The 27,898-nt window shown below is 45.0% G+C and overlaps 1 protein-coding gene across 1 annotated transcript in view; it reads left to right on the forward strand.

Moving 5' to 3' along the window:
* The window catches only part of AFF3 (ALF transcription elongation factor 3), a 2,122,574-nt gene that overhangs the window by 388,471 nt on the left and 1,706,205 nt on the right, over nucleotides 1-27,898 (forward strand). Inside the window, exon 2 of the mRNA XM_086936175.1 lies at nucleotides 24,155-24,275. Coding sequence (XP_086792301.1) covers nucleotides 24,155-24,275 — 121 coding nt within the window. The remainder of the gene's footprint in view (nucleotides 1-24,154; nucleotides 24,276-27,898) is intronic.

Here is a 27,898-nt window from a genome sequence, read left to right on the forward strand (position 1 = left end):
CCTGTGCTGTTAAATAGTTCTTCAAAAAAGGGTATTCAAGTAACTTTTTTATCATCATCAAAATAGCAGTCAGATGAATATTTCTCAATAGGAAAGGAGCTGAGATTACAACTATTCTAAAAAAAGGTAACCAATATGACCCTTAGCACTACCGACCGATTCGTTTAAAAGATGTTTTACAGAAAACATATGCGCGGCACATTTTAACCAAATTGAATGATTAAATTGAGGAGAATAGTATTTTATCAAGGTATCAGGCTGGTTTTTAGAGCTAAAACAAGTACCATTGACCAGGTTTTTAGATTTCTTTGCATGAACTGGAAATACACAATATTTAAGAAGGGCCATTTGTATATTGCCTTTGTTGACCCAAAGGCCGCCTTTGACCTCATCCCCAGAAATCTACTTTGGAAATCCCTAAAAAAACAAGGGGTACCGGGAGAAATACTTGTACAGATAATAAGGTTGCATGAGGATAATTTTGCAAGGGTTAGATAGGGTCCAGGAGGTGAATTTATTAATCCTATTAAGGTTTGCAGGGATGTGTGCTGGACCCCTCCTTGTTTTCATTATATTTTAATGACATTCCAGAATATATGTTGGGCTGCGAACACAATTCTCTCAACTTGGGGGGGGGGGTGCCAGTACCGACTCTCCTATTTGCTGATGATACCATCTTATTTTCCCAAAGGTTTACAAAGGTTACTAGATACCTTTGGGGTTTACTGTGAGTCTAAAGGCCTGGAAATAAACTTGAGTAAAACTAAATATATCGCAATCAATCCACACTAATCTTTTAAAAAGTGTCAAAAATCAGAAATTCGAATACGTTTATAATTTTAGCTATTTAGGCATTACCTTGGATACTAAAATGACTTGGAAGTCACAACTGGAGAAGAGCAAGATATATTAAAACACCATACCAATTGTTAAAAAACATGAGAGTTCTATAACCAAAGCGGTTTCCTCTGCCCTTGAGGTAAATAAACATAGGGCACAATCGGCATGCTTATATGGGGCAGAATTATGGGGCCCTTCCAATAATATTACTCTCAGGGTGGGGGAGAATATAAAAAAAAAGTTATTGAGCCGTCCGAAGCGCACACCGCTAACTCCCAAAGTAATGGACCTTAATATACGCTGTATAGATTACCAGGCGAGTCTATGGCCACTATTGTTTTGGGTTCGCTTGTGGTCTACTTCAGAACTTGTCTACTATAGAGAAGGACTGGAGGACATTTTAAAGTAAAAAAATAACAAAAGATTAATATGATTGAAACATATCCATGGTTGGTTCCATAAATTAGGACTTAAACAATTTTGGGAATGTCCAGCTGAAGTGACTATGGCCTCCAAAAAACTATTAGCTCCTTCCGTGCTCGCTCGTCATGACACGCGCGGCGCTCACACACTGGGCTAATTCCTCCGCGGGGCTGAGCGTTCCATTAAACGGGCGTGGAGCACAGCGCCACCACGCAGCGTGATGAGCCGAGCTCTTCACAAGCATGGTGGCGCTGCTCGTGCCCCCCCATTCCCCCAACCCCGCGGGGGAATTAGCCCCGCGGCGAAGGGGTTAGAGCAAACTTTTTGGGCTTATATTCAAGATAGTTTATCGCATAGCTCAGCATCAGGTACATTGACAATGCGGTTTCTTCTAATAAAACCAACTTGGAGCTTTGAGCCATTTTTAGATGAAGTCCAGCCACAGTTGGCAAAATCTCTACACCTTAAATTTCGATACGGCGTGTTACAGATAAATGCTAACACGTTGAAATGGGCCCATACAAATGAAAATTAAAGTTCTGAGTGCTGTGATTTATGTAATATGGGTGCAAAAGAAAACAGATTACATCTACTATTCTTCTGCCACGCTTACATAAAATATAGAAGGAAATGGATCTAACCCATCTGCCGATTGTTGGGTACAAGATCCTGTAATGAGGCAGAAAGAATATTGAGATCAGATACATCACAACCAGTAGTTTTCAGTGTGAGCAGGTACTTGTTTAGTGTGAGTCTAATAAGGAAAAGGGAAGGCGTGACATTTTAGTGGAAAATATAGTAAGCACTTTTTTTTTTTGCACTTGCACTTTAGGTTGGTCATATCGAACTTACTGCCAACACTGTATTAATTCTGTATTATATCAAAGGAAAGTGTATTAATTGAATAGTGCACTTTGTATATATTAATATTATATATATATATATTTTTTGCTAATTCAGAATGTGATCCAATGTAACCCCTCAATGTTTTGTAGAATTGCTAGGAAAGGTCTTTTATTGGGTATGCATTCCCAATAGTAATGTAATGGTCTATCGGTACTTTTGAAATGTTTTTATTATATCTGTATGTATATCTTTTATGTTTTTTTTAAACCGAAATTAAGATTATTGAACTGAATTGAATATTTTCAATAACATTATCAAATGCCATGGGGCAGTGAAAAAAAAGACATGGGAGCATTGCAAAAAATCCTATTTGGTTCTATTTCTCTGCATGGTGAAGCTATTTAGGCCAGTGCTCCTGGTGCCCCAGCTGTCCACCCGCAGGATAATGCCCAGGATTCGACCCATAATCTCCGAAAGTGTGGATGTTCTAAGGTTCAAAGGCCATCTCCACCCTGGAAAGTCGGAGCTTGCCTCCATGTCATTTCTTCTGCCCCGTTCGCTTTTATTGCTGGGTAGTTTTGTTACTCTGTAAATAAGCTGTGGGAAGTTGCCCCACATTTTTTACTGACATGCTTGAATTTAAAGCTTGCCCCACATCTTGCATATATGAACATTTCAACATATGTGAAAAAAATTACAATAAGCACGCGTTGCCCGCATAAGAAAATTGAGCTAATCTGTAAACGCTGAGGAACACTTGGGCGCTGCGATGCCATACTAGTTACAACCGCGAGCCATATAACAGGTAATAACAACCATGTGTGTAAAGGCAGAATTGGGTATCCTGCAGGCATGCATTCAGCCAGGATTTCTGTTATCAGTTGCCTGCGCGCTTCCTGGATAGATGTGTTTTTTTCATAAGTGAGTTAATACATCCCTTCATCCATAATTCCACGTCCCATTCTGCACTGGCACCCGCGTGCCCATCGCGCAGGGCGACGCAGACTGGGAACAAGCCCCCCCCCCCCCCCCCCCCCCCCCCCCCATCAGCCTGTGCCAGGCTCGGCGGAGGCACACAAGCGGCCTCTGTTGGCTCTCGGCCGCCTCTTTCGGTGCTAGTGAGCGAGGCCAGCACACAGGCCAGGGAGCGGAAACACTTGCGGAACAGGGGCCCTGGCAGGTGTGCACAGGGTTCAAAGGTGAACCCTCACGCCGCTCCGTGGCTTTGAAGACGTCTTCAAGGGGCAGCGCCTTGACTAACTGGGGAAGACATCCAAGGCACAATGCTGCGGGAGGCGTAGAGGGGTCCAAGCCCCTGAGATAATGCTATGATGTGACCACCTCCCCCTGCTGTTAGAGACATTTAACTACCCAAGGAATTCTGGTAGATGTAGTCCTGTTTCACCTGAGTCGAAGAAATTGGATCGGTCCTCACTTTGACAATCATTAGTAACAATGACTTTTCTCTAATTGCCCTATTATCGCATTATAGTACCCTGAAGCAGTCTCCCTATTTGCCGCTGGCGCTGCATACTAATCTCAAAAGTGAACTACGCACACGAGAGGCGCTGTGAGGAATGTCTCAAACAACTGGGTGCAGGGGAGGCGGTTCTTTAGTGCCGATCTCTGAGTGTTTGTCAACAAAAAAAGCTGCGATGGGTTGTAAACATTTCTCTGCGTGTCACGTTAAACTAAAACCCACTAAACTTCTAGTACCAGAACTCACTTTTCCCTCTTGTATCCACAACCCTTATTTCCACTCCTTGTGTGCGGCTGTGCGCAGGCGCTATAGTTTCTTGGTTAGAGTTTGGAGTTAGGCACGTATGTATTTCCAGCACATTGCCAGCAGCAGCCCCTGAGTCTAGAAGACTGTAAGACACTGGTAGTTGGCGCACCAGGGCAGTAAACTCACCCGGGAACAGGGCCGGACTGGGAACTGAAACCGGCCCTGGCACACTGCTTGGTCAGGCCCCCTAGGGGAAAGGAGAGGGTGCGGTCGAGCTGTTAGCGGGTTCCCCCAAACCTGTCCTCTAAACAAAACTCTATTCTAGAAATGTTGGCAGAGAATTAGAACACAAGGTTGTGAATTGACCAATATGGTTAGTTTGTGCTTTTACAAAAAAAAAATTCATTTACCGAACCACCAGTCGTCTTACAAAAAAATATTTTTTACAAAAGTATGCATGATGAATAACCCCATAACGAATGCACTGAAAAGCTGACACTACACAAGTGCCTGTAGTACACACCACTTTCGCTCATGCTGGCAGCTCCACAAGTCTATTCCTTGCTGCCAGACAGTGACTCTGAAAGTCAAACACCCCTCACATCGGACCCTGTCACCTATTCCTCTCTCTCTCTCACCTACTTATCCCACTACCTACCTATACCATATATTTGCTCACTCCCCTCAAACTCACTCATCCCACTCACACACCTAGCTATCACTCATCTATCCAACCCACTCAGTAAGTCACTCACATTCTTCATTCACCCACTGGGAAGCCCTGCCCGCGGGCACTGTGCAGCGGCTGCAGGAGGAGAAAAGCGATGCTCCCAGTCCAAGGCATGGCTGAGGCTCACATCCCCAGCCCCGGGGTGTGTGACAAGCCCTGGCTCCGTACAATTCCGAGAGGGCCGATAGTTGAACGCCTTAAAGACCCGGCTGACAGGGACAGAAATGACACAACTCTGCAGCCTGTTCACAGACGAGGAGCGCAGAGGAGAGGATCAGAGGCAGCCTGCCCTTATCCCATGAGGATCAGGGGGCAGCCTGTCCTTATCCGAGGAGGATCCCGGGACAGTCTGTCCTTATCCCAGGAGGACCACAGGGCAGTCTGTCCTTATCCCAGGAGGACCACAGGGCAGTCTGTCCTTATCCCAGGAGGACCACGGGGCAGTCTGTCCTTATCCCAGGAGGACCACAGGGCAGTCTGTCCTTATCCTAGGAGGATCCCGGGCAGCCTGTCCTTATCCCAGGAGGATCCCGGGGCAGCCTGTCCTTATCCGTGGAGGATCCCGAGGTAGCCTGTCCTTATCCCAGGAGGATCAGGGGGCACACACAAGAGAGGATCCCGTGGCAGACTGTCCGCATGCATAAAGCATAGAGGGGAGGATGCTAGAGGAGCCTGTCCACAGGTGAAGAGCTAAGAAAGAGTCACTGGGAGTAAGTAACCTGCTGGCAGCTGCGTAGCTGACAGGTGTGGATTACGGAGCAGACTGGTCCACGGGGGATGAGCTGAGATGGGGGTACTCAGAGCAGCCTGTCCACAAACGAGGATGGAGCATTCACACGGTGCTTTTTATTACATCTGTTTCCCGCCCACAGGTCGAGCCTGAGGGGACCTAGGTGTCACCTTTTCTCTGAACAAGAAACTGCTCACAATTTCACCTTTTGTTGCGGTCGGGGTTCAGAGAAAATAATGACGCGAAAGGTTGGCCTTTGTGCTTTGAGAAAAAAACAGTCAAATAAAAGCATTCTGCTTTCTCAGCTAATGGTTGAGGCAGGGCATTTTCAAATTCGTTCTGTGGCGATTTATTTGTAGCCCGTTACTTGGAACTTTATGTGTGTGAAAATAGTACTGTTTAATGTTTGGTGTTCATCGAGTTAGTAAGAAAGGCTGACTTGACCTGGCCGGGATCTGAAACTCTGCTGACCTGCAGGTCACATCTTAGTGGTGGGCCATGAACCCTCCTAGTTGGTTTGAAATATGCATGCTGTCTTCCGTGGCAAGATCATATGTGCACATGGCAACCAGCACGAGATTAATACACCTGTTCAATTCTAGCAGCCCAGTCCTAAAGGTTCCTAGGTGAATACACTGCACACCAGGCAGTAATGGACTGGAAAGAAGCTATGTCACACCTATATGCCAATTAGCACGCTTACTTTTTAAAATTTTTTTAGGTGTGGGTGGAAATCTTTTGGGACAAGTTAAATAAGTGTCACTTGGCTGGATGAGGGTGTGCGCGGAGGGACACAGCTTTGTGTTTGTCTTGGTAGATAAGGGGGGGAGTGTGAGCTCAAGAACTGTAACTAATAATCTTGTCCTGGGTGGGTGTGTGTGTGTGTGTCTGGCTCTGGGTGGGTGTGTGTGTGTCTGGCTCTGGGTGGGTGTGTGGCTATGGCTCTGTGTGTGGCTCTGGGTGTGTGTGTGTGTGTGTGTATGGCTGTGGGTGGGTGTGTGTGTCTGGCTCTGGGTGTGTGTGTGTGTGTTTGTGTGTCTGGCTCTGGGTGTGTGTGTGTGTGTGTGTGTCTGGCTCTGGGTGTGTGTGTGTGTGTGTGTGTGTGTGTGTGTGTGTCTGGCTCTGGGTGGGTGTGTGTGTCTGGCTCTGGGTGGGTGTGTGTGTGTGTCTGGCTCTGGGTGGGTGTGTGTGTGTGTGTCTGGCTCTGGGTGGGTGTGTGTGTGTGTCTGGCTCTGGGTGTGTGTGGCGCTCTGGTGTGTGTGTGTGTGTGTGTGGCGCTCTGGTGTGTGTGTGTGTGGCGCTCTGGTGTGTGTGTGTGTGGGGCTCTGTGTGTGTGGGTGGCTTTGTGTGTGGCTCTTGTTGGGTGTAAATGCATTTGCGAGCGATTAACATATTGGCATTGTAAATGACAATGCCATTTATTTAACGATTAAGCTATTGGCAATGTAAATGACAATGCCATTTATTTAAGATTTAAAAGAAATAATGAGCTATGCCAATAGCTCTACCTTTAATAATGCCGAGACCATTGCATTGTAAATGCTTGTTTATTAGGTCTTAAATCACAGGTTAGTTTGCATGTAAAGTAGCCCCACCAGTAGCAGCCTGCCTGCTGCTCAGCCCATCTTCAACTGTCACACTTCACCACACAGGCACCCAAACATTCCATGAATCTCTATCACACCAACATTCCACTCAGAACACTCACACTGGCTCAGCAACTAGGAACCAGGTAACATGGGAGAAACATTAGTGCATAGGCAGAATATTATAATTTGGCCTTACTTTGAAATTCAAGTTTGTTTTCCTTTTTTTATATATCTTTATTTATCTTTTGTACAGACAAACACCATATATAGCGACATGTGCCACTGCCATGTGCATATTCATGTGCATACAATGCCAATTGTTCTCACTTCATCCGAGTTCAGACATCTCCCCCCCTGTTTCTTATATTTGATGCCTTGATCATGAACAATCACGCAGATCTCTGCTATTGCCCATGCCTCCCAGGCTTATGTACTGCGGATCAGCCAACCTAACTCCCTCCCACCGCCCTTCCTCAACACAACCCCCCCCCACCCCCTACCCCATCCATGTCTGGTGTAACCTCCCTTTTGATGTACCCTAATGAACCAAGCGTCTCTACTCCTTCTTTACCCCTCCAAAAGAACTGGGCTACCCTGCCTCTCTCATCTCCTCTGTATCGTCTGACTCATGTCCGGAGTGTATACTCCCCCTTGCTACGTCTCTATCTGCTCCGTCTGTTCCCCCGGCCACCAACTCCGCCACCATTGCTCTCCAAGCCTGTACATTGTCTTCTACTTTCTCATCTGGTCTGGTCTGCTGCATTCGAACGACCTCAGTGGTCGCCCATTCCTGCATATCCCGGATTCATTGTGAGAAGCTGGGCGGACGTCGACCCATCCATGATATAGCTATCCGCCGCTTTGCGAGTACCAGCAATAAAAGGACTAGCTTCGACTAAGATTCTTATTTTTAGGTTGAGGCAACAGTCCCAGAAACACGACCTGCATCTCTCCTGCTGTCACCCACCCTGTTGCACCCAGCAATGCCTCCAGAACTGTCTCCCAATAACCCTGGAGCTCAGGGCATGACCAAGCCATGTGTATGAACTCCGCATCTGTCTCTCCACACCTGACCGTTCTGGATATATCCTGCTAAGCAGTTTCAGGGTCAAATACGTTTGATGGACATAATTAAATTGTATTAATTTAAACCGCGTGTTAGCACTCGTTTGTTTGGCCGCTTCATGGATCTTGACCCAGTCCTTATCAGTAATCTGATCCCCTGTCAATGCCTCCCATTTTGCTTGGATTGGTAACTCGCTCTTCACTCAGTCATCCCTGATCGCCCTATATAGATGTGAGATCAGCCGGTGGCCTTTAGCCATCACCATCAATGTCTGTAGTGTCTGGGATCCCGGGGGACTCATCAAGGAATGTGTACCAAAGATTCCTGGACACCTGCACTATTTTTTCATACTGAAGGAATTGACCGGGCCCCTGCCCGGACACCTCTAGCGACTGTATGCATGTGAAATATTTTGCATTAACGTATTGATCGCCCATGGTTTGGCAGCCCCCCTCCCGCCACCTCCGCACTGACATTGATGCGGCAATCTGATGGAAAGGCTGGACCACCCACAAGGGCTTATCCAGCACATAAGGAGCCCTCTTCAGTACTGTTCAGACCACCACTTCCCACATTTTTGTCACATGCCACACTATATATGGGCATGCTAGAGGTACTCCTGCCCCCATCATAAGTAATTCGGGCAGCTCCCTTCCCTCGAGGGTCACCGCCAGCAGGGTCTTTTCCCAGTTGTTGTCCCCATCTAACCAGTGCACTGCGTGTTCTAGTTGTGTGGCTTTGAGAAAACATAAATGGCAGTATTTATTTATTCTACATAGACAGGATTTTGCTGCTAAAAAGCTAAATTTAATGTCCCATTTGTGGTATTTTTATGGCAGGCAGAAAATGTGCCTGTCACAAAAATACCGCTTGGGTCTGTCAATCTTGGAAATGCTACCAAGGCAGAGTGTCTAGCAGCACCATGCCTCAGAATAGGATGCTGTCTGATGTCAGAGAGTACAGATTTAAATTAGAAAACTCTGCGCTCTCTGGCATCCGATAACCACCATTCCAAAGCAGGGCCATCTTAACAGCATTTTAGGCCCCTGTGCAAAGCAGTACACTAGACCCTGCCTGCACAATCACTCACAGGAATAAAAATGTTTAATGGAAAATCTGTGTTAAAATCTGGTCTACATGGGGCCCCTAGGCTCGTAGGGCCCCTGGGCAAGTTCCCAGCATGCCCATGCATTAAGGCGGCACTGTTCCAAAAGTGCACAGGACAGCAGAGTATGAATTAGGGTACAGGAGACTCAGTGGGGTGGTGGTCATGGGGGAGGGGCCAGATCAGGGCCCTGAGGTGGAGGTGAGGGAAAAGGGAAGTTTCAGCCACATGAATCACAGAGAGAGGAGGAGCAGGAGGGGGTAGGGGCAGAGAGCAGTAAAGGGGCATCAGGGTTGTGATGGGTGTCACAGGACAAAGAGCCGTGGGGGGTAGTGGGCCTGGGGAGACAGAGGGATATGCAGGAAGCAGGGCTGTAGCCTGCTAGAAGAAGGGGATGGACCTGTGCATTTGCAAGCTGTTAACAGCAGTGCTTAATTTGTAAAATATGAAGTGCAGGTGCTCAAATCTTTGTCGGAGGCCACACCCACTTTTTTCTGGCCCCACCCACTTCCTTCATTGGCTCCACCCACTTTCTCTATTAGCTCCACCCACTTCCTCAACTGGCACTTCAAAAAGACAGATGAATTTCAGCAAGGGAGCCTTAATCATAGTAAGGTTTGATAGGAGGTTCCCCTACTACTTCTACTTCTAGGTACATCCAGGTTAGTGTTCGGCACTCAATATTTTATCAGCCTCAAATCACACATGCAGTCTGTCTCAAAAAAACATTACTGTCTAACTGCAGGCAGGTTAGACAAGCACAATGTTCTGATATTACAGCGCTCTAAATGGGATTTTACAGCCACAAGAAACTCACTAAAAGAGATATCACAGAAGTATTCCTCCTTAGTCCTGAAGCAGCACCCAGGCGGTGTAAAATGCACTGAGTGCATTTGGCTCAAGTAATTAACTCTACATCATGAGAAACTGCAGTTAAACATACCTAATGAAGAATTTGCATAAGTCATCCACAGCCACAGCCTGTGCCTGTCCCTCCCTGAGCTGAAGATTCTTAAGATAAGAACCTCTCTCCCAGTACTGCTCTCCACAAGCCCAGGCTGTCCCTGAATATTCCTGGCATAGGAGCATCTTTCCATAGCCCCAGCCTGTCGCCTGCTGTCCCTGTTCTAGGAACCTCTCTCCACAGTCCCATGCTGCCTCTTTTGTTGAAGCATTGTCTGCTAAGAGCCTCTCTTCTACTGTAGACCCTCTGGAGCCTTCTGCACCCCTCCGAGGACCCTCCTGCTCGCTGCCAGAAGTTTGAGGCAAACCTCTATGGCCAGGGCCGGTGCCAGCACTTCTTCCCTTGGCCTGCTGCCTGAGTTACCACCTGCTGGGCCACGGGGCTCAGCCTGGTAAGGGCTGGTCCCAGCCGCCATGAATCTTTCAACAGGAGCCTGGGAAGTGGGAACAGACACCGCTGCAGGGAGCGCGTTCTCTCCAACTACGCCACTACTCTCTGACCCCGGAGTCTCTTACTGTCTGTGACTGTGACCTAAGAGCCCTCTGTGGCACCTTAGCTGCCCTCACACACACTGCGGCTTGGGCGGTCCGGCCGGCAGGAACACACACCGGCTGGACTGGCTGGCTGTACTGTCTTTGCTCAGTGAACTGGTTTTATAAGATTAGGCAGTCTGGTGCACTGCTGCGGTTTGCTACCACACTCATTGCTGCCAATGTTTCAGATTGATATGTGTGACATTTTCGTAATTTCTGTGCAATTATGAGTGACATTTCAAGGACTATGAGTGACACTTTCTCATGAGCAAAATCAAGCAATGAAGACGAGGGAATCATATAGAAAGCAGAAATTACACCCATTTGAGTATAGCTGGTAATGTTTCAGATTGCTTATGTGTGACATTTTCATACATGCAGTGGATTTATGAGTCATTCAATGACTAAATGTGTGGCACTTTCTTGCGACCAAAATCATGCAATGAAGTCAATAGAAATAAACAAATATCAGAAATCCCACTCATTTGAGCAACAAGAAATTCGAACTCTGCAGCAGGTGCTTTTAAAGCGATTATTTAATTTCTAAAAATTAGCACCCTCCACCACAAACTCTGCTTCAGTTGCGGCTGAACCACATGTAACAAAGGGATCTCTGTGACAAAAGCTGCAACCCACTGAGCTATCCACATATAATGCAGTTCAATACAATATGCTAGTAGACTTTCTTTGCAGTAAGCATATTAACCCTCTGGGCTACCTAATGGTTAAAGTAAAAACTGAAACTGCCACTAGATAAAACTCTGACCTCTCTCCAGCAGGAACAACATTAATCACCAGTCTGCCTCATCTCTAACATAGCAAGTCTCTCTGCACTGGGAAAATAAAGGTTGTACCACATGTCATCAGTAGCAGATTAATGTCTCTGCAGTGCAAAGAGCAATTATAGACGAGCTTGCAGCGTTCTCAATAGTATTGTCCGGACACCGATCCTCCTGCAAGGAGAAAGTACTAACTGAAAGTATGAATCCTCTACCCTTGCTTGCCCCTGACAACATTTCGATAATGAAAGCAATACATACCATACGCTGCGCACTATAGCAGGCACAATTAATCTCACCAGAGGAGCAGTAATAAGGATTACTATTTTTGAATAGTAGCTGGCTGCTCACTAGTCACGGCATAATGATGTTACTTATTTATGTTGCAGAGCGTGAATTTCTGTAACACTTTAACAGCTTATAGCTGCAGACTCGCTCCAATCCGTGCCTGAAGCAAGTCAGTCAGTGAAAAATAATTATTCACACACAGGCCTGGGCCTCGGCTCGCCACAGGTCTGGCAACGTGAATGAGGCCCTGCTCACCACAGACAGTCAAGAGTGCACCCGAGGACTAGTCGACACAGACTGAGTCCCACGCCGCTTCTGCCTCACCTTCTCTTCTCCGGACGTGACAGCAGCACTAACGATCCGGATTATCCCAGGCCCCCATGGTGTGCTACAGACAGTAACAGCAACTTTGGGCGGCGAATACCAGATACTGGGCGAGGGCCAGGGAGAGGTGCGGGTATGCTGGGGCGGGCAGAGAAAATGGCGTGCATGGCATTCAATTGCATGCAATCTGCGCACGCGTCGCTTCCTCTGGCGCGCAAAGCCCCAACCCCCGCAGCAAAGCCCTGCCCAGTGCCTTGCCCTGGCCTCTGCAACAACACTGAACAGTGTCCCGCCCACTGGGGCCCTGATCCGCGCTGCGGCCGGGAACTCTTAAAGAGAGAGAGACTAAGAGTAAACTGGGAGCAGCAGGCACGTGACGTCACCGACAAAGCAGTAAGTACTGCCAGTGCATGCATCATCGAAGTGAATCAACAAGTTTGGCACAACACTGACAGCAGTAGCACAGCAGCGCCACGCTCTCTGTGTGTGCCAGAGTCATCAGTCAGTGCGCAGTGACACGCACGAGTCACGACTTAAAAAAAAAATAAATTCGAAGGCAGGAGGACAGGTGCACTTAATGCCGTGTGATAGACCCGGCCCCCATAATTAAGTGCCGGTGCTGAGCACCGGCAGGCTCCGGCTCAAATTAAGCCCTGGTTAACAGGCAGGTAACAAAGGAACTTAACACCTCTGCCTCCAGTTGCTCAACTTCCTTTTATTAGCTCAACAGCAGTACAGAGCCCATAAGAGGAGAGTAAGCCTCATTTAAAAGCACAATTATAATTGTTATGGCCACTCTGTAAAAACTGTGGTATTTTAACAAAAGTGCAGATTTGGTGGTGGGTTTTTTTGCAAATCACAAAATCGCATTATCCTGGGGAGTTTGTACAATTTACCATAAATGTGATTTTCTGAATGTAACTTTTCAGTAAGAAAAAAACACGCTGAGGGCTCAACCCACAAAAAAAGTCATATCTGAATTTGCAGGTTTCCAACCTCATATGGGTAAGCTTTCCTGCTTTTTTGTAATTCACAAAGGTTTCCCAGAATATGCCTCAAAATATGCAACACGTTGTAAACGTCTGTTTTTGTCTTAACCCTTTATGATGTAGCATTTGTGCCAATTTGGTTGCACTTCTTCATGCACAATTGTGCAGTGTTCAAGTGTGTACAGGGAAAATGTCACCATATTGTTGCAAAGGCATTGTTTGTATTAAAAACTTTTTAGCTCCTCAGGTAAAATGTTTTCCCAGTGGATAAACGTACAGGTACATGCATCAAAGCCTTTTGCGATCGCAAACGGTGCGAATCGAAAACAATCGGCAGTTTGCAATCGCAAAATTAACGGTCAAGGCCCTCGCATTTTGCAATTCCTTAAATGCAATGCATTAAAGTTAAAACATCTGCGATTTCGCAAATAGGGGGAGCAAATTACCATGAAGTTGAACTTCATGGTAATTTGCAAAAACTTTGAAAAATGCACTTTTGTGCATTTTTCAAAGTTTCATGTTGCGCATAAGGGCATGTGTGTGCGCAACATATGTGCACAGATCAATTTCAGGGGTGCATAAAGGTGTCCTTTTGACACCCTGGCACCCTTGAAATTGCATTCTCAATTTGCGATTCTCTAATTGAGAATCGCAAATTGAGAATGTCTTCCCATTCATTCCTATGGGCCTCTAGGCCCATAGGAATGAATAAGGAGCTATTCCTTAATTGAAATTCGCAATTTGCGAGTCACAATGAAGGAATGTTTAAAAATCGCTATTTTTTAAGCGATTTCTACATGCATAGGCTTTTGCGATTCCTTAATTGCGATTCCTTAAAAATCGCAATTAAGGAATCACAAAAGCCAAAATTGATGCATGTGCCTGTTAGTTCTCTAAACCACACCAGTTTTACATGTCTTCCCTCCCACAATAGAAACCAGTTCCAGGACATGAGTTAGAGAGTAGTTTGAGAATACCCATAATCTACAAATGTGTGGATGTACCAAGGTTTAAAGGGCATCTCCACCCTGGAAAGTGAACCCTGTTTCTGGAGCTGTAATTGGCTGTGCGCACTATTACACTATTGTCAGGACATTTTGTGAATGTGCAAATGGATTTAGGCTTGCAAGGTCACTTTTTGTAAATGCCATGCACTCGTAAATTGTCATGTTTGTGTGGAAGGTGAACTTGTACACTGAAACTGTTTAGTGAATGGACCCTATTTACTTATTTATTTATACATAGTAATATGTCTCTTCTAACTTCTACTTCACAGCGCTCACAATCTTAATAAATTACCAATGTGAGAAAGAAAGAGACAAGATGGATACGTTTATGAACCCCTTTATGGGTAACGCAACCACACTGCAACATCATTTGCACTGGACAACTCTCACTGTAACTGTAAAATGTTTTATTAAACCCTATTTCCTTTAAGGAAATCATGTTTTTGTTGTGGTTTCTTTTTATTTAAAAGCAATCACAGACATGGTGGCTTGCCGATCCTTGGAGGACACCGTCCACGTGATTTTGGCCAATAGAATGAGTAAAAATTTGCAACTTACCTAATGAAGACTAATTAAGAAGCTGACACGGCGGTCAACTTCGATTTCTTACATTGCAAAATGACCTAGCTTTACATAGATTTGGTGCGCCAAACCAGATTGGATTTGCAAAAGGTCACTGCACTATTTCTTACCACTTTTTACAAACCCAGCCTAGTACATCAGGCCGGCAGTACCTAGCTCATTTATGAGCAGGCGGGGCACCGCTTCCTTCCGACCAGCTGCGTTCCGCGCGCGCGCACCTTTTAGCTGTAATTGCCTTGATTGGCTCACTCTTCATGTCATCGCCAACGCATTACAGCTCCTTGATGCCCTGGCATAGTTCAGTCCCTTTGCATTTTTCAGAAGTGGCGCTCCTCTCAAGTCAGTCAGGAATGATTCAGGAGTCGCCTGACGGCTCGGGGCTAATTAGCAGCGCGCAGCAGGAGACGGGCTGCGTGCAAGTTCAGGACTGCAGGGAAGGATGAGGACTCTTTGGGGAGGTGGTTAATGAAAGAATTGCAGCCAAAGCGCTATTGTGCAAAAACAGAATCCGCATATGCCACTCCGAGGAGATGTCACCGCTTGAAAGATGCTCACGTGCTCCATGTGCTTATCACTCCAGTGACCATCTCATCTTTAACTGCTTCCAGTCTTTTTGTCAGGGTTCTTAAGCATTCATGTGTGACCCTCCGCTGCGACTGTTTTCAAAATGATTTTAAAATAGTGCAAAAGAAACTGTTGACATCCAAGGCCATGGGAATGCACAGACCAATTGCCCAGACGATACACCTGCCCAATGTCTTTTCATTTTATTGACATGTTATTGGAGCACTTGCAGAGCGCAGACCTATTAAAAATGGGCAACAAAGCACTTTATGTTATTACACTCGAAAAATCATACACATGGCAGGTGAATGTTGAGAGCATCGGAAAGCGAAAAAAGTGCTACCCGAGAGATTGGTTTACAAGCGCTTGCAGAGCAGGGACAGGATGTGTTACTATACTTTCGAACATGGGGTTTAGTAAGGGGGACATTATATTTTTGTTTTTCGGGAACAAACTCCTGCCTTGGGGGCTTGTGTCTGAAAAAACTAAATAGTTCGGTAGGCGGTTGGCAGAAATATGGTGGATATGGCTTCACGGGAGCTGCTGTGGCATTGGTTCATGTGAAGGCACTTTTTGGCAAGATGTATCAAGTTTTTTTTTTTAGATTCCCCAATTGCGAATTTGGGAATCGCAAAACGGCATGCATGAAGGTGTGCCGTACACTTTCTGCGATTCCTAAGGGGTCGCAAATGACCTACCTCATGAATATTAATGAGGTAGGTCGTAATTTGCAAAAATCACAGGTATCGTGGCTTGCTGAGATCAACAGACCACCATGTCTGTGATTGCTTTTAAATAAAGCAATCTGTTTTTGTAAAGCAGCCTGTTCTCCTTAAAGGAAAACGAGATGCTTTACAAAAAGAAAAATGAAAGGTTTTCTTTTCATTTTTTTTTAAAAAGCAGGTAGTGGTCCTAGGACCTCTGCCTGCTCTTAAAAATGCTTTTACAAACATTTACAAAGGGGAAGGGGACCCTTGGGGACTCCTTCCCATTTGCAAATGTGTTACCACCTACCTAAAATAGGTGGTAAAATGCAAATGTTTTGCAACCGCATTCCCAGTCACAAAACATTCATCCATATCGTTAGGATATGCTGTTTGGAAGGGACGCCCTAAACACCGCCCTTCCAAATAGCGAATTGCAAACCCATTTTGTGATTCGGTAACAGGTTACCGCTTCGCAAAATTGGGTTTGATGCATCGCAAAAGCACTTTTTGCAATCGCAAACGGGCTGATTCGCATAATTTGCAAGGAGAAAAATGTTGTTGCATCTGATACAGAGATCAGTGCAGTGCCGAGGATGATCTCTTAGTTTGGCGGACGATAGTCCAGCCAGGGTGGAGGAGGAGATGACAGCCACATCCCTGATGGGCCACCGGCTACACTCTAGGGTCTAAATCAGCCCTTCTTGTTGAGAGTTGTGACTGAGCTCCAAGAAAATCAAAACAGCCTAGCTATGAATAACTTATGTGATTTCTCTGAGGATCCTGATCTTCCCTTTGGTAGCGTGACCAACAATGCCTTTCTTTGAGAAAATTGTACCTGGCTCAGACATAGCAACACTAAAACAACATTAGAACTAAGAAATACAAAAGTGCACATGCCAAACCAAGTTAGACGAAAAGTAAAAAACCTTAAATGATCAAAATGACACAAAAGTTACGTAATTCTCAAGTGTTGATGAGGAGTTATGATAGAAACCAACTTGAGAACACATATGTACACACATACATGCTTTTTGAATCAAAAAATAGTTTTTGGACGTGTGTCGTCCGTGGTTCACAACAATGGCTATTAGAGGGCAGCAATGCTATCATTTTTGGCTATGAACTAAATAAATGCCCTCAGCTGGAAAGGGTAATGAGCTTGGATGGTGCCCTTTAAAACCACAGTTTTACTCACATGTAGCAACACATGTTTTTGCTTGATGACAAAATGCTGAAAAGTGTCCAGATATTCAAGACTGGTATTTTAACCTCTTTCTCAGTGCCGCAAAAGTCGCCAGTCTTTCAGTTTCTTGGACCTCAAGCCCTTGGTTCAAGAGGTAAGAACAACTTTAATAACTTACAACCAAATCCTCTGTCAAAAGGCCAGTTGCTTCAGGTTTCCTGTGTTTTTTCACGGCAAGCATAGCTTCCTCTTTGCTTAAGATCTTCCACACTTTGGGGAACATCCTTTACCACAAATCTTTTAGAACGCGGTACAGTTACCACGCAGGTTTTACAACGAAAGTCGTTACAACGACTTGCGCTGGAGGGCGCTGGAGGATAGGAAATAGTTTAATTTACTATCCAATACCTTCCCTACTATCCACGGGGACTGGAGTTGGAATAGTAAATTAAACCATTCCACTATCCAGCGCCCCCAACACAAGTCGTTGTAACAACTTGCGTTGTAAAAACTGCGTTGTAACGGTAATCGTGGTAATAACACGCGTTGTAACGACATACATTCCACACTTTCATAGCTTGTGGGGACGTTTTAAACAGTAGATACATACTTTTGGGGTAGACTTGGACCCAGACCACCTTTGTTTTTATGGGAACAGTAAAAGACTGACTTTCTAGACCATTTAAGTATCTTATATTTCCACAAATTAGGGACAAAACTGGAGACTATGCCCCTCAGTCGTTTGCAGGGTATATAGGAATTCTGTCAAGAATGTAATTTTCTTAATTCTGAATACTGTTCAGATCTCTCCCTTGAAAGTAGTACTTAGTAATTTTCAATGGTTGATCTAAGCTTTATGTAGTAAATAACCAGAGCACCAAAGCTTGGTTAGTTCCTCTTTATTCAGCCCACCTAGACGTGACCTTTCCCTATGCCAGCCCCAGAGCCAACTGCCCTCCCCATTCAAAACCCCACATCCTAACAGAACCTTAACACAAAGGTTCTGTTCTGATAATATGAATATGACACATTTCCTCCCTTCCCCATAACACAGGGGTTTCAAGGAAAAGATCAACTGACAAGTTAAAAGAAATAGAACAAATAATGCAAAAAGAAAATAACCATAGTCATAAGCAACAGCTTACTCATATTTGAAGAAACAAAGATTAATATCTTCTGAAAAATAAAAGTGTTCAGGTTTACATAGCATAAGAACAAAAATGCAACTCCTGCAATATTCACTGAGCCTTTGCAATTCTCAAGCTGAGCCCAGCTTGTAATCACGTAAATAGGCATGGGCTTTTCTCTCTCTTCGTACTCAACCTGCTACTACCAGCAAAGCTAGTATCTCTCACTCCATTACTCTCAAAACTAGGCACAGTGTCTCCCGTCAACATACAACCTCTACAACATTCATCACCCTCCATGTGCGATTCACTACATTCACCACCCTTCTGAAACAAAGCCAATCTGCGTCTATTCCACTTAATACCATTCTCTCCAGCACAATATACTCCTCAAACACCTCTTTGACTTTGAATGGGCCTCCAAACGTAAACATAACCCTGCCACAATGACCATCCTTGACCATCACCCAATCACCTCTCTGAATCTTGGAACCCTTAGACCCATTCCTAGGTACACATGGCTCCTCTCTGCGTCCCAACCATCCAGGCACCAACTTGGTCCTTGTTTTAAGCCCCTGCATAACCTCAAAAGAAGATTTGTTAAGAACAACATTCAGGGTAGTACGATGTGCCCACAGCTTCTTGGACTGCGACACAAACATCCAAACCACCCTGCATGGCTAACTGTACAGTACCCTTAACCATACAATCCTTTCAGTAATACTATTGCCTTGTGGATTTTAAAATGTGGTATGGTGATGCTTAATACCATGATCAGAAATAAATCCTTCATTTCACAAAAAGTTAGTTGCGTGCCATTATCCGTCAACAAAATGTGAGGAAAATTCTCGCTCCTAAAAACTCCACTCAAATTGCCAATAGTATTATTTGTAGAAATGTCCTTCATAAATATGACATCCAGTCACTTAGAATAAGCATCCACAAGCACCATAGCAAATTTAAGATCTTGATTTAAACAGCTCAGAGGTCCAATATGCCACACTTCTCCTGGATCCTGAATATGATCCATTTCAGCCTGCACCCCAACCTTAAGTCGTTTTTCACTTTCCTTACACACCAGACACCTTTCCACCCACTGCACATCTACCCCAGGCCACCTAAAATTTGAGTCATAGTCTGTCCCAAATGTCCCTCATGAGCCAACTGGATGACCCTCCTCCTCAAATTCCCAGCAGGCCGAATCTGTCCCCTCTCATCAGTACAGTCCAATCACAAACAGATAATACATCCAGTAACTTCACAAAAGGTCTTACTGGCACTGCAACTGTGCTTTCCCTCATACCACCTGTCACCACCATCCTGCACTCCTCCTGCAAAACGACATCTCTGCCCTTTTCTTGCACGCACTCTTCATTAGAAAACCCCCCACACCATACCAAGCAACTTTCTCCAACCAAGTCACTGCCCCCTCCTTCTCCATATTACGGACAGCATCACCGTCAACCACCTTCCAATCCACAGATAATCAGGACAAAGCATCAGCTTGAGCACTATACTATCCAGGAATGTACTCAACAGAATACATGAATTCTTGCAACAGAGCCACCAGTCTTTCTAATCTGGATGATCCCTTTCCAGCCCCACCCGGAGTTAAAACTTTCATAAAATGTTTGTGAATACGTCCTAAAATACTCTGCAGCCCAGGCAGCCGCCAATTCTTTACACTTCATGACAGAGTACTTCTTTTCAGTTTCTGTCAAAGACCCTGACGTCCCGGAGTGTCCATTGACTGATGGGGGATACTTACTGTCAGAATTCAAGCCTGTCGATCCTTAGGATTGTTTGAAACTGCTTAAAGGTTTAAAATCATGTTCACCCTCAGACCCTTGCCCTGCAAGGATGTTGGCAACGTCAGCCGAGGTTGTTAACGAGGAAGTGAATGCCATTATCAATCTTTCCCTCCAGAAAGCGGTGGTCCCCGAGGCTTGGAAAAAGGCCAAGATCTTGCCTCTCCTGAAAAAGCAGTCTCTTGACCCTCGCTGTCCAGGGATATATCGGCCCATCTCCCTTCTCCCTGCTCTGGCAAAGGTCTGTGAGAAGGCGGTTAATATACAGCTTACGGATTATGTGGAAAAGGAGGGACTGCTTTACCCAGCACAATCCGGGTTCCGGCAGTAACACAGGACGGAAACAGTGCTGGTCGAGGTGGCAGAGGCTATTCGGGACTGTTTGGACGCCGGGGGGAGGGCGGCGCTTATTTTTCTCGACCTCTTAGCCATGTTTGATACTGTCCCATACTCTTTGCTCCTGTCACGCTTGGCCAGGATTGGGTTATCGGGTGCTGTGTGGGACTGGCTCCGCTCTTTCTTGGAGGGGTGGTCATAGCAGATATGGATCCCCCTTGTTCCTCCGCTTCTCAGTCAGTTGCAATTGGTGTCCCGCAGGGCTCTTCCCTTAGTCTCCTCTTATTTAATATCTATATGACTCCCTTGATATACTTAGCAGAGACATTGGAGTCTAAGGTGTTGGCCTATGCAGATGACACCCAGCTGCTTTTTACCTGGGCTAAGGGGGCAGTTTCGGTACTCCGGGCCCAACACTGCCTATCATCTATTTTTTAATGGATGGCAGAGGCACAGCTCAAGTGTAATGAGCGGAACTCAGAGATTTTACTTTTTGGTTCATTCCCTGTGAATTTTAGAGAACAGCTCTGGCCCCCTGAGTTCCCACGTCCTACCTCCACGGGGCATCCAGCAAAAAATCTTGGGGTCTGGTTCGACAAAGACCTCTCTTTTGCTGGCCACATCAAGAAGCTGGCCGGTGGCTGTTTTGCTTTATTGAAATCTTTTAGGTGCTTTTTTCCCCTTTTGCCTCCAGCGGCATGGTAATTTGATTACCTGCACGTTGATCTTGTCTCGGCTGGACTACGCGAATGCCCTTTTCGCTGGTATTCCTGGATACCGGCTGAAGGGGCTACAGGTGGTACAGAATACCGCGCCCAGGCTATTATCGGGTCTGTCATCTAGAGACAGTGTTCATCTTCAGCTGTGACTGTACCATTGGTTGCCCTTGGCTGCTACGGTGAAATTTAAGATATTGGTCATGGCCCATCGTGCTCCACGGGTATGGCCCTCTCTATCTGCAGAAGCGCTTCTCTTTCTATGTTCCTATGCATTCTCTGTGCTCCTCGTTTCTATTCTTGGCCCAGGTCCCTTGCTTTAAGCATCAGAGGATAGGGGGTCGCTTCTTTTTAGTCAAAGCAGCAGTTGCCTGGAATGCTCTTCCTCTGGTCCTGCGTACCATTCAGGAACTAAGTATATTCAAGAAAAAACTGAAGACCCATTTGTTCTTGTGAAGGCCTCTGCCATTCCCTATGGTTCCGCGCCGGGACACTCACGAGTAGCCGAGCGCGTTATAAATTCATAAATAATAATAATAATAGTGAATCCATCAACACTTGAGACATGACCCTTTTGGAATATCCTCGCTGCCGAAGATAAAACAAATGGCATTCTAGTGAAATGGAATCTCCCCCATTGTGATAAAAGCTGTCACATCTCTGGAAGATTCATGTAATCTAATTTGATGGTAAGCACTCTTCAAATATCATTTTGAAATGTACTTACCACCATTAAGCAACATAAGTACCTTATTAATATTAGAGAGAGAAAAACTATCAGTGAAAATGTTCTGGTTCACACTGCGTAAGTCCACACAAAACATCAAATGGCCATTGGCTTTTTTAGCAATCACAACCAGAGAAAACCAACTAGAGGCTTTAACAGGTTCAAAAACATCCTACTCCACCATTTCACGCAGCATCATACTTTACTTCCTCCCTCACCGCAATAGGAACCTTTCGTAGTTTGTGTTTTATAGGCACCACACTGGGTTTTACACAAATCTTGTGGACATACCCCTCCAAGACCTCCAACTCCAATTGAAACACCTCCTTTACCTCACTCAAAATCTCCACACTATTGTTCCCTACCACAGTGACCTGTTCTGCTTCCTTTGGGTTCACAATGATACAGAGATTGTACTGATGCATCCATCCTAAGATTGGAGGACTGCTCTCTGAGACATATGCCTTCCCTTGTATCACTCAAGATGTGAACTTGATGGAAGAATTAAAATACCCTAAGATATCTATTTCCTCCTCTTGATACTCACTAGGACACATGTATTTGGGGAATAGCTCCACGTGTTACCAAAACCTATAAAAAACATCTTTAGAAATAATAGTATACCTGGACCCTGATTCCACCATAAGCTCCACATCAGCTTCTCTCACAGTGAACCATGCCTTAGGTCTTGTTTTCCTTCTCTCAACTCCCTCATCATCACCCAAACTCAATCTGCTAATCATCACACATCATAGCCACCTTGGACCTAGGCAACTCCTTACATATGCATGCACAGTGCCCCTTCCTGCTGCCTTTACTGCACTCTTTACCAATGGCATAACACATATTTTGTGGTTCTGACCCATGAAAAGTACTCCCACAATGATTACACCTACTTGAGCTAGGTCTGTTGGTTGAGGTCTTATGTATTCTTTGAGCACTCTTCTCAACAGCCCCAACCCTGCAACTAGCTTTCCGCAAATCATCTACCTCAGCGACCCCATCACTCTCAGTTCAACCAGCAAGTGATCGCTTGCTCATCTCTCTCATGCAAAATTCTGACTCCTATACCACCTTTGCCATACAAATAGCATTCTTAAGAGAAGGATAAACAAATCCTTCTTGGACTGTAGATACTATACTTAGATAACTGTCCAAGACTACTCATCCTAATGTTTCCATACATTAAGTTCCTAACATATTTTATACTATGACTCAGTACTGTTCCACAGCGATACTTTGCTGTCAATACAAACCTACAGTTCTTCATGTGCCAGCCTGTCAAGATGGAAACCCAAAGTCTTACTTTGTTTTACCCACACCCTCACATATTTCATCCCAAAGCCACCCCATTCCTGTCCCCAGAGAATCAAAGAAACATCCTATCCCTTCAGTGAACATATGATGTTAGTTCTTGTGGCCAGCGGCTCCTCCAGCCACAGGCTGCAAGGAGGTTTAGGGGGCACCATAAGTTCCTCCCCAGGCCCCATAGTGGAGGGCCAGAGGGAAGGAGGTCCTGGTAGAGGACCGCAGAGTCACTTTCTGCCCGCCTTTTCATGTCTCGCGGGCCGCCATGAAATGGCAGATGTAAAGTGACATTGTAAACCCAACGGCGTGGCCAAGGCTGCCGTCTTTATGGGTTTACTTTTCTGCCTGCCACCCTGACGGGCTCTGTGAGCCCGTCAGAAGTGCAACGGAATTCCCCACAGGTTTCCCATCGACCGCCAGAATTGTAATATGGCAGTCAGACGGAAACCTATGATGTCGGGCGGAAGCCTCCTACGAGCTGTCGGATTGCTTTCCACCTGACATCATAATTAGGCCCATAGTTCTGACTTGTTTTCCTGCATGGAAATTTCAAATCACATGTTGAGGATTTTGCTCCAAATGTGAGCCAAGAAATATTTTTCTGAAGGCTGACATTTAGAATTTCTCTTAAATTTTTGCAGTTTGTACAACTTGTGTGAAAATTGCAACTGAGTTACAAAAGGTCAACAGTGGCAATCTGATTACAAAAAGTGTTTTCATGTTTTGGTAAATGGTACATGCAGTGGGGAGTGGTTGGACTGGTCTGCCCACTGTTCAAAATAACAGTTTTCCAGAGGCAAAAATCATTAACCTCAGGTGGAAATACATCAAACCTTATTTTCTACAGTGAGAGGCTCAAGGGAAGATCTTGCTGAGGAGCCTCAAGGTGGTGAGTGAAGAAAGAAAAGGCTTATCTTGTACCCTTCACCTATATTTTTCTGGGAATTTCGGGTATCTCTTCCTCAGTGCTTTGTGATTTGTGAGTTTGTCGATCCTAGAGAGTTTTCAAGCTGAATGTATGCACTTTCCATACCATGCACGTATCTAACAGATTCCGTAGCTTAGGTTGAAGTAATAGGTTCTTGTGTGAGAAGAATTTTTCTTCTTGACTCATATGTCATTTTCTCTCTTGTCTGTTTCTTTATCTCTTGGTGCAGCATCTTTGAGCAGGATAAGAATGTATTGCTTAAGAAAGAAAGGGAAAAAAGGACCCAGGAAGAACCACTAACTGAATGGCAGCTTGATAACAGTTACCCCCTCTTCAGTGAACCATATAAGGTATGTATCCAATGCTATCCTTACTTGTCATGCATAATTTGAAAGTTTAGATTAGTCTAGCTGAAAGGTCATTTTAATGAAATTCAGTGCATTTTGAAAGATGATTTTACCAATCTTATGCACTAGGAACTCTATGAAGCAGTCAGTTTGAGGTGTCCCTCATGCATGCAAATCTGTTGCAAGACCTTTCAGTGGAACGGAGACACTCGAGAGACAGCCATGAATCCCCATATATCTGCCTGCTTTATTTTTTTATGCCCCCATACCAGCACAATTGACCAGGTGCTCAGGTTTGTGATGATTTACTGGAGGGTTGCTATCGTAGGTGGGTACACGTTATATGCGGCTTTCATTTATTTAAAGTCTGCTTTCGACTTGGTTACCCGAAACAAAATGTGGATAACTTTTTTAGATGTGGGGATGCCTTTGGAGTTGCTAGCAATGCTAGTTAAACTGCATGACTCCAATCACTCTCAGGTTAGATGATGTACACATGGAGAGGTCACTAATACATTTCCAGTGACAAAGGGCGTGCGCCAAGGATGCTTTCTCGCGCCTACCTTCTTTTCTTTATTCATCGACAGGGTAGTGCAATATTATTCCACATATCCTACTGATGCACCAACTCTTTGGGGCCTGAAACTCCACCTACTCATGTTCACGGATGACACCTTGATTTTATCTAAGACTCAATCCGGGCTACAGGTGGCTCTGTCCCGTTTTGAGGAGTTCTGCCGTGATCATGAGTTGGCTGTCAATGTGGACAAGACAAAATGTATGGTTCTCCACAAATCTAAAGCTACTAAGGGCAAAGTCTATATGAATGATGTTGCTTTAGAGCAGACTGACATGTTTACCTACCTGGGGATAACCTTAAACAGGAAGCTGCATTGGAAGCCACAGATTGACATGCTTGCTTTGAAGCATGCACAGCTGGCTGGGGTCCTCCTAAAATAACATAGGCTTTCACTCACCAAACCTATAGCCTCTGCCCTTAAAATATACAACACCAAAGTTATAAGCGATATCTTATATGGTGCAGAATTATGGAGCCACAAGGACACCACTCCCCTGGTTATTGCCCAAAATAAATTCATGAGGGCTCTAATAGGTTTGCCGCAATCTACTCCACTGGTGCCACTATTTTTGGATCTAGGGTGTCATAATATTGAGGACCTTGTTCGATTTAGGCCTATAGCCCTTTGGAGAAGGCTATGGGCCACGCTGAGCTTTTACTGTATGCTAAAGCCCTTTTGGATTTCAGGGGGGTTGGGACCCTAAGTAAGATCAGATGGCTTCAGTATATAAAAGAAAGCTTGATAGAAATGGGGATGGGTAACTTGTGGGAGAATCCTGAATCGACCGCCTTCCCCTAAAAAAAAGAGCTTAAGGCTGTCTAAATGGATTTGGAGAAGATGAAGCGCTTCTCTTCCATTACAGGATCTACCTTGACCAGGGATTTCCTATTGGTAAAGCACGAGCCAGGACTTGACCCCTACAGGGACTTCATTTCAAAACCAATGGACAGGAAGCTCTACCACCAGTTTAGGGTAGGCTCTTTGCCAATTAGAACTTTCACTAGTAGATGGCACAAGCCCACAACAGATTTATGTTCTAGGTGCTTGGTACAGTCAGAATCCATCTCCCATATATTATTTGTTGGCCCGGCCTACAGCTCACCAAGGAGGAAATGGCTCAAACCCATATGTACTAATCTTGGCACTAGAGTTGCCATCGAAACCTTGAGGATTTTACAGACATGTACCCAGGAATCTATTGTTATTGCTGTTCCTAAATTCCTGAGTTGGGTATGGATGATTTGGGCTAATAAACTGAGGGCACAGTGACCTGATTTGTGTAAATTGTACGTGAATGTGGGGTAGCTTGATTCAGTCTTATGTTTGTATAATGGGGTAGATGTCGTACGGCTATCCTATTTAAAAAATGTATATTCTTCTTATAATAACTGTTTTATAATATATGAGTCACTGAATTGTGGTTTAATACTTATTTTAACCATATCATCGTGTCTGTTACAGTAACGCCATGACTTAATTATTCTTAACAAAGTATTTTTTAACAAGTACAATTTTAATTGATTGTAATGTCTTTTATGGTTTTATAATCGAAATGAAGACTCTATGAAATGAAATAGTCCAAATGGTCACGTTGTTTTTTTTTGTATCCATTCTCCAAGTGTGGGCATATGAGCCATTCTCTTAAAAGGGAGTTTAGCTGGCAGTTTTTGGAAAACTTCTCTCCGCCCAGGCTGCCAGCATCCTATCCTAAGGGGGCAGCTTCCCTTTTGCAAATTAGTTATCACTCTAACTAGGTGGTTGTTAGCTCATCAATGGCTTGCAACAGCAATTGCAGTCACAACTTATCAATGAAATCCTTTCCGAATTGAAAATGAGAGGGAGGAAACCCCTTTCATGAACCCTCCTAATTGCAATTCAGAAACTATCACAGAAGTTATTTTATTTTGTCTAATGAGATTTGCAACTTAATGAAAGCGTTTTGTACATGATGGTAGTTACTTTAATGGCCACACACCTTGTGATTTTATGACATGAAGCTCTTAATGCTTAAACTGGCTTAGATGCTGGCACTATCTTATCAGTCTAAAGGTCCCAAATGTTTGAATGTTCCAAGTTATTTTAACAGAAGTAGCACAGAATGTCAGTCCATTACACCATGGGCAAACCCATAGCATTGTGGGAGGCCCTTTATTGAGCTGTGAGTTTGAGTTTAAAAATATTTCTAGAGCGCGCGTACACCAGGCGGTTTCTTGGTGCTATGTGATACTAGTACTCAAGGGACAGAGAGACTGGGGGACAAGGGAAGATTAAGCAGGGAAGGCTTGGGTAAAAAGGAAGGTTTTGAGATCTTTGCGAAAGAGGGGTTACTGGGAACAGGATCTCAGATGAAATGGGAGAGAGTTCCAAAAGGCAGGGGCCGTGGTAGAAAATTTGGAGCCTCCCCATTTTTTTCGTTTGAAGCGAGGGACAGTGAGAAGTTGATGAGTAGCAGAGCGCAATTCTCTAGACGGGGTGTAATCGTGAATCGCCGTGCTAATGAAAGACGGGGTGGAGCCGGACCGGGCTTTGAAGATGATGCAGCCAAGCTTGAATAGGGCACGTTGCCGGACAGGGAGCCAATGTAAAGATTTGAGGAGGGGCGTGACATGTTGTGATCTGGGTAGATTGAATACCAGGCGAGCCGCCTGGTTTTGAACCAGTTGGAGGCGCCTCACGAGGTACGCTGGCATGCCATGGTAGAGGGCATTGCCGTAGTCCAAGCAAGACGTCACCATGGCCAGAAGTATTAATTTGAGGGCGGATGGAGAAAAAAACGGGAGACTTTGCGGATTGTCCGGAGGGAGAGGAAGGCTGAGGAGACGACAGCACTAACTTGAGAGTGGAGGGAAAGTTGATTATTGAGTTTGAACCCAAGGGTCTTGACAGAGGGAACGGGAGTGGGTGGGGAACCTAGAGAAAGGGGCCAGAAAGAAGAAGACCAAGGACTGGAACAACCACCCGTCAACACCAATTCCGTTTTGTCGGGATTGAGTTTCAGGTGGTTGAAGTTCATCCAGTCCTGGATAAAAGTCATGATAAACTGAA

The sequence above is a fragment of the Lissotriton vulgaris genome, chromosome 8 (genome assembly GCF_964263255.1).
Source record: "Lissotriton vulgaris chromosome 8, aLisVul1.2, whole genome shotgun sequence".
NCBI classification, from domain to species: Eukaryota; Metazoa; Chordata; class Amphibia; order Caudata; family Salamandridae; genus Lissotriton; species Lissotriton vulgaris.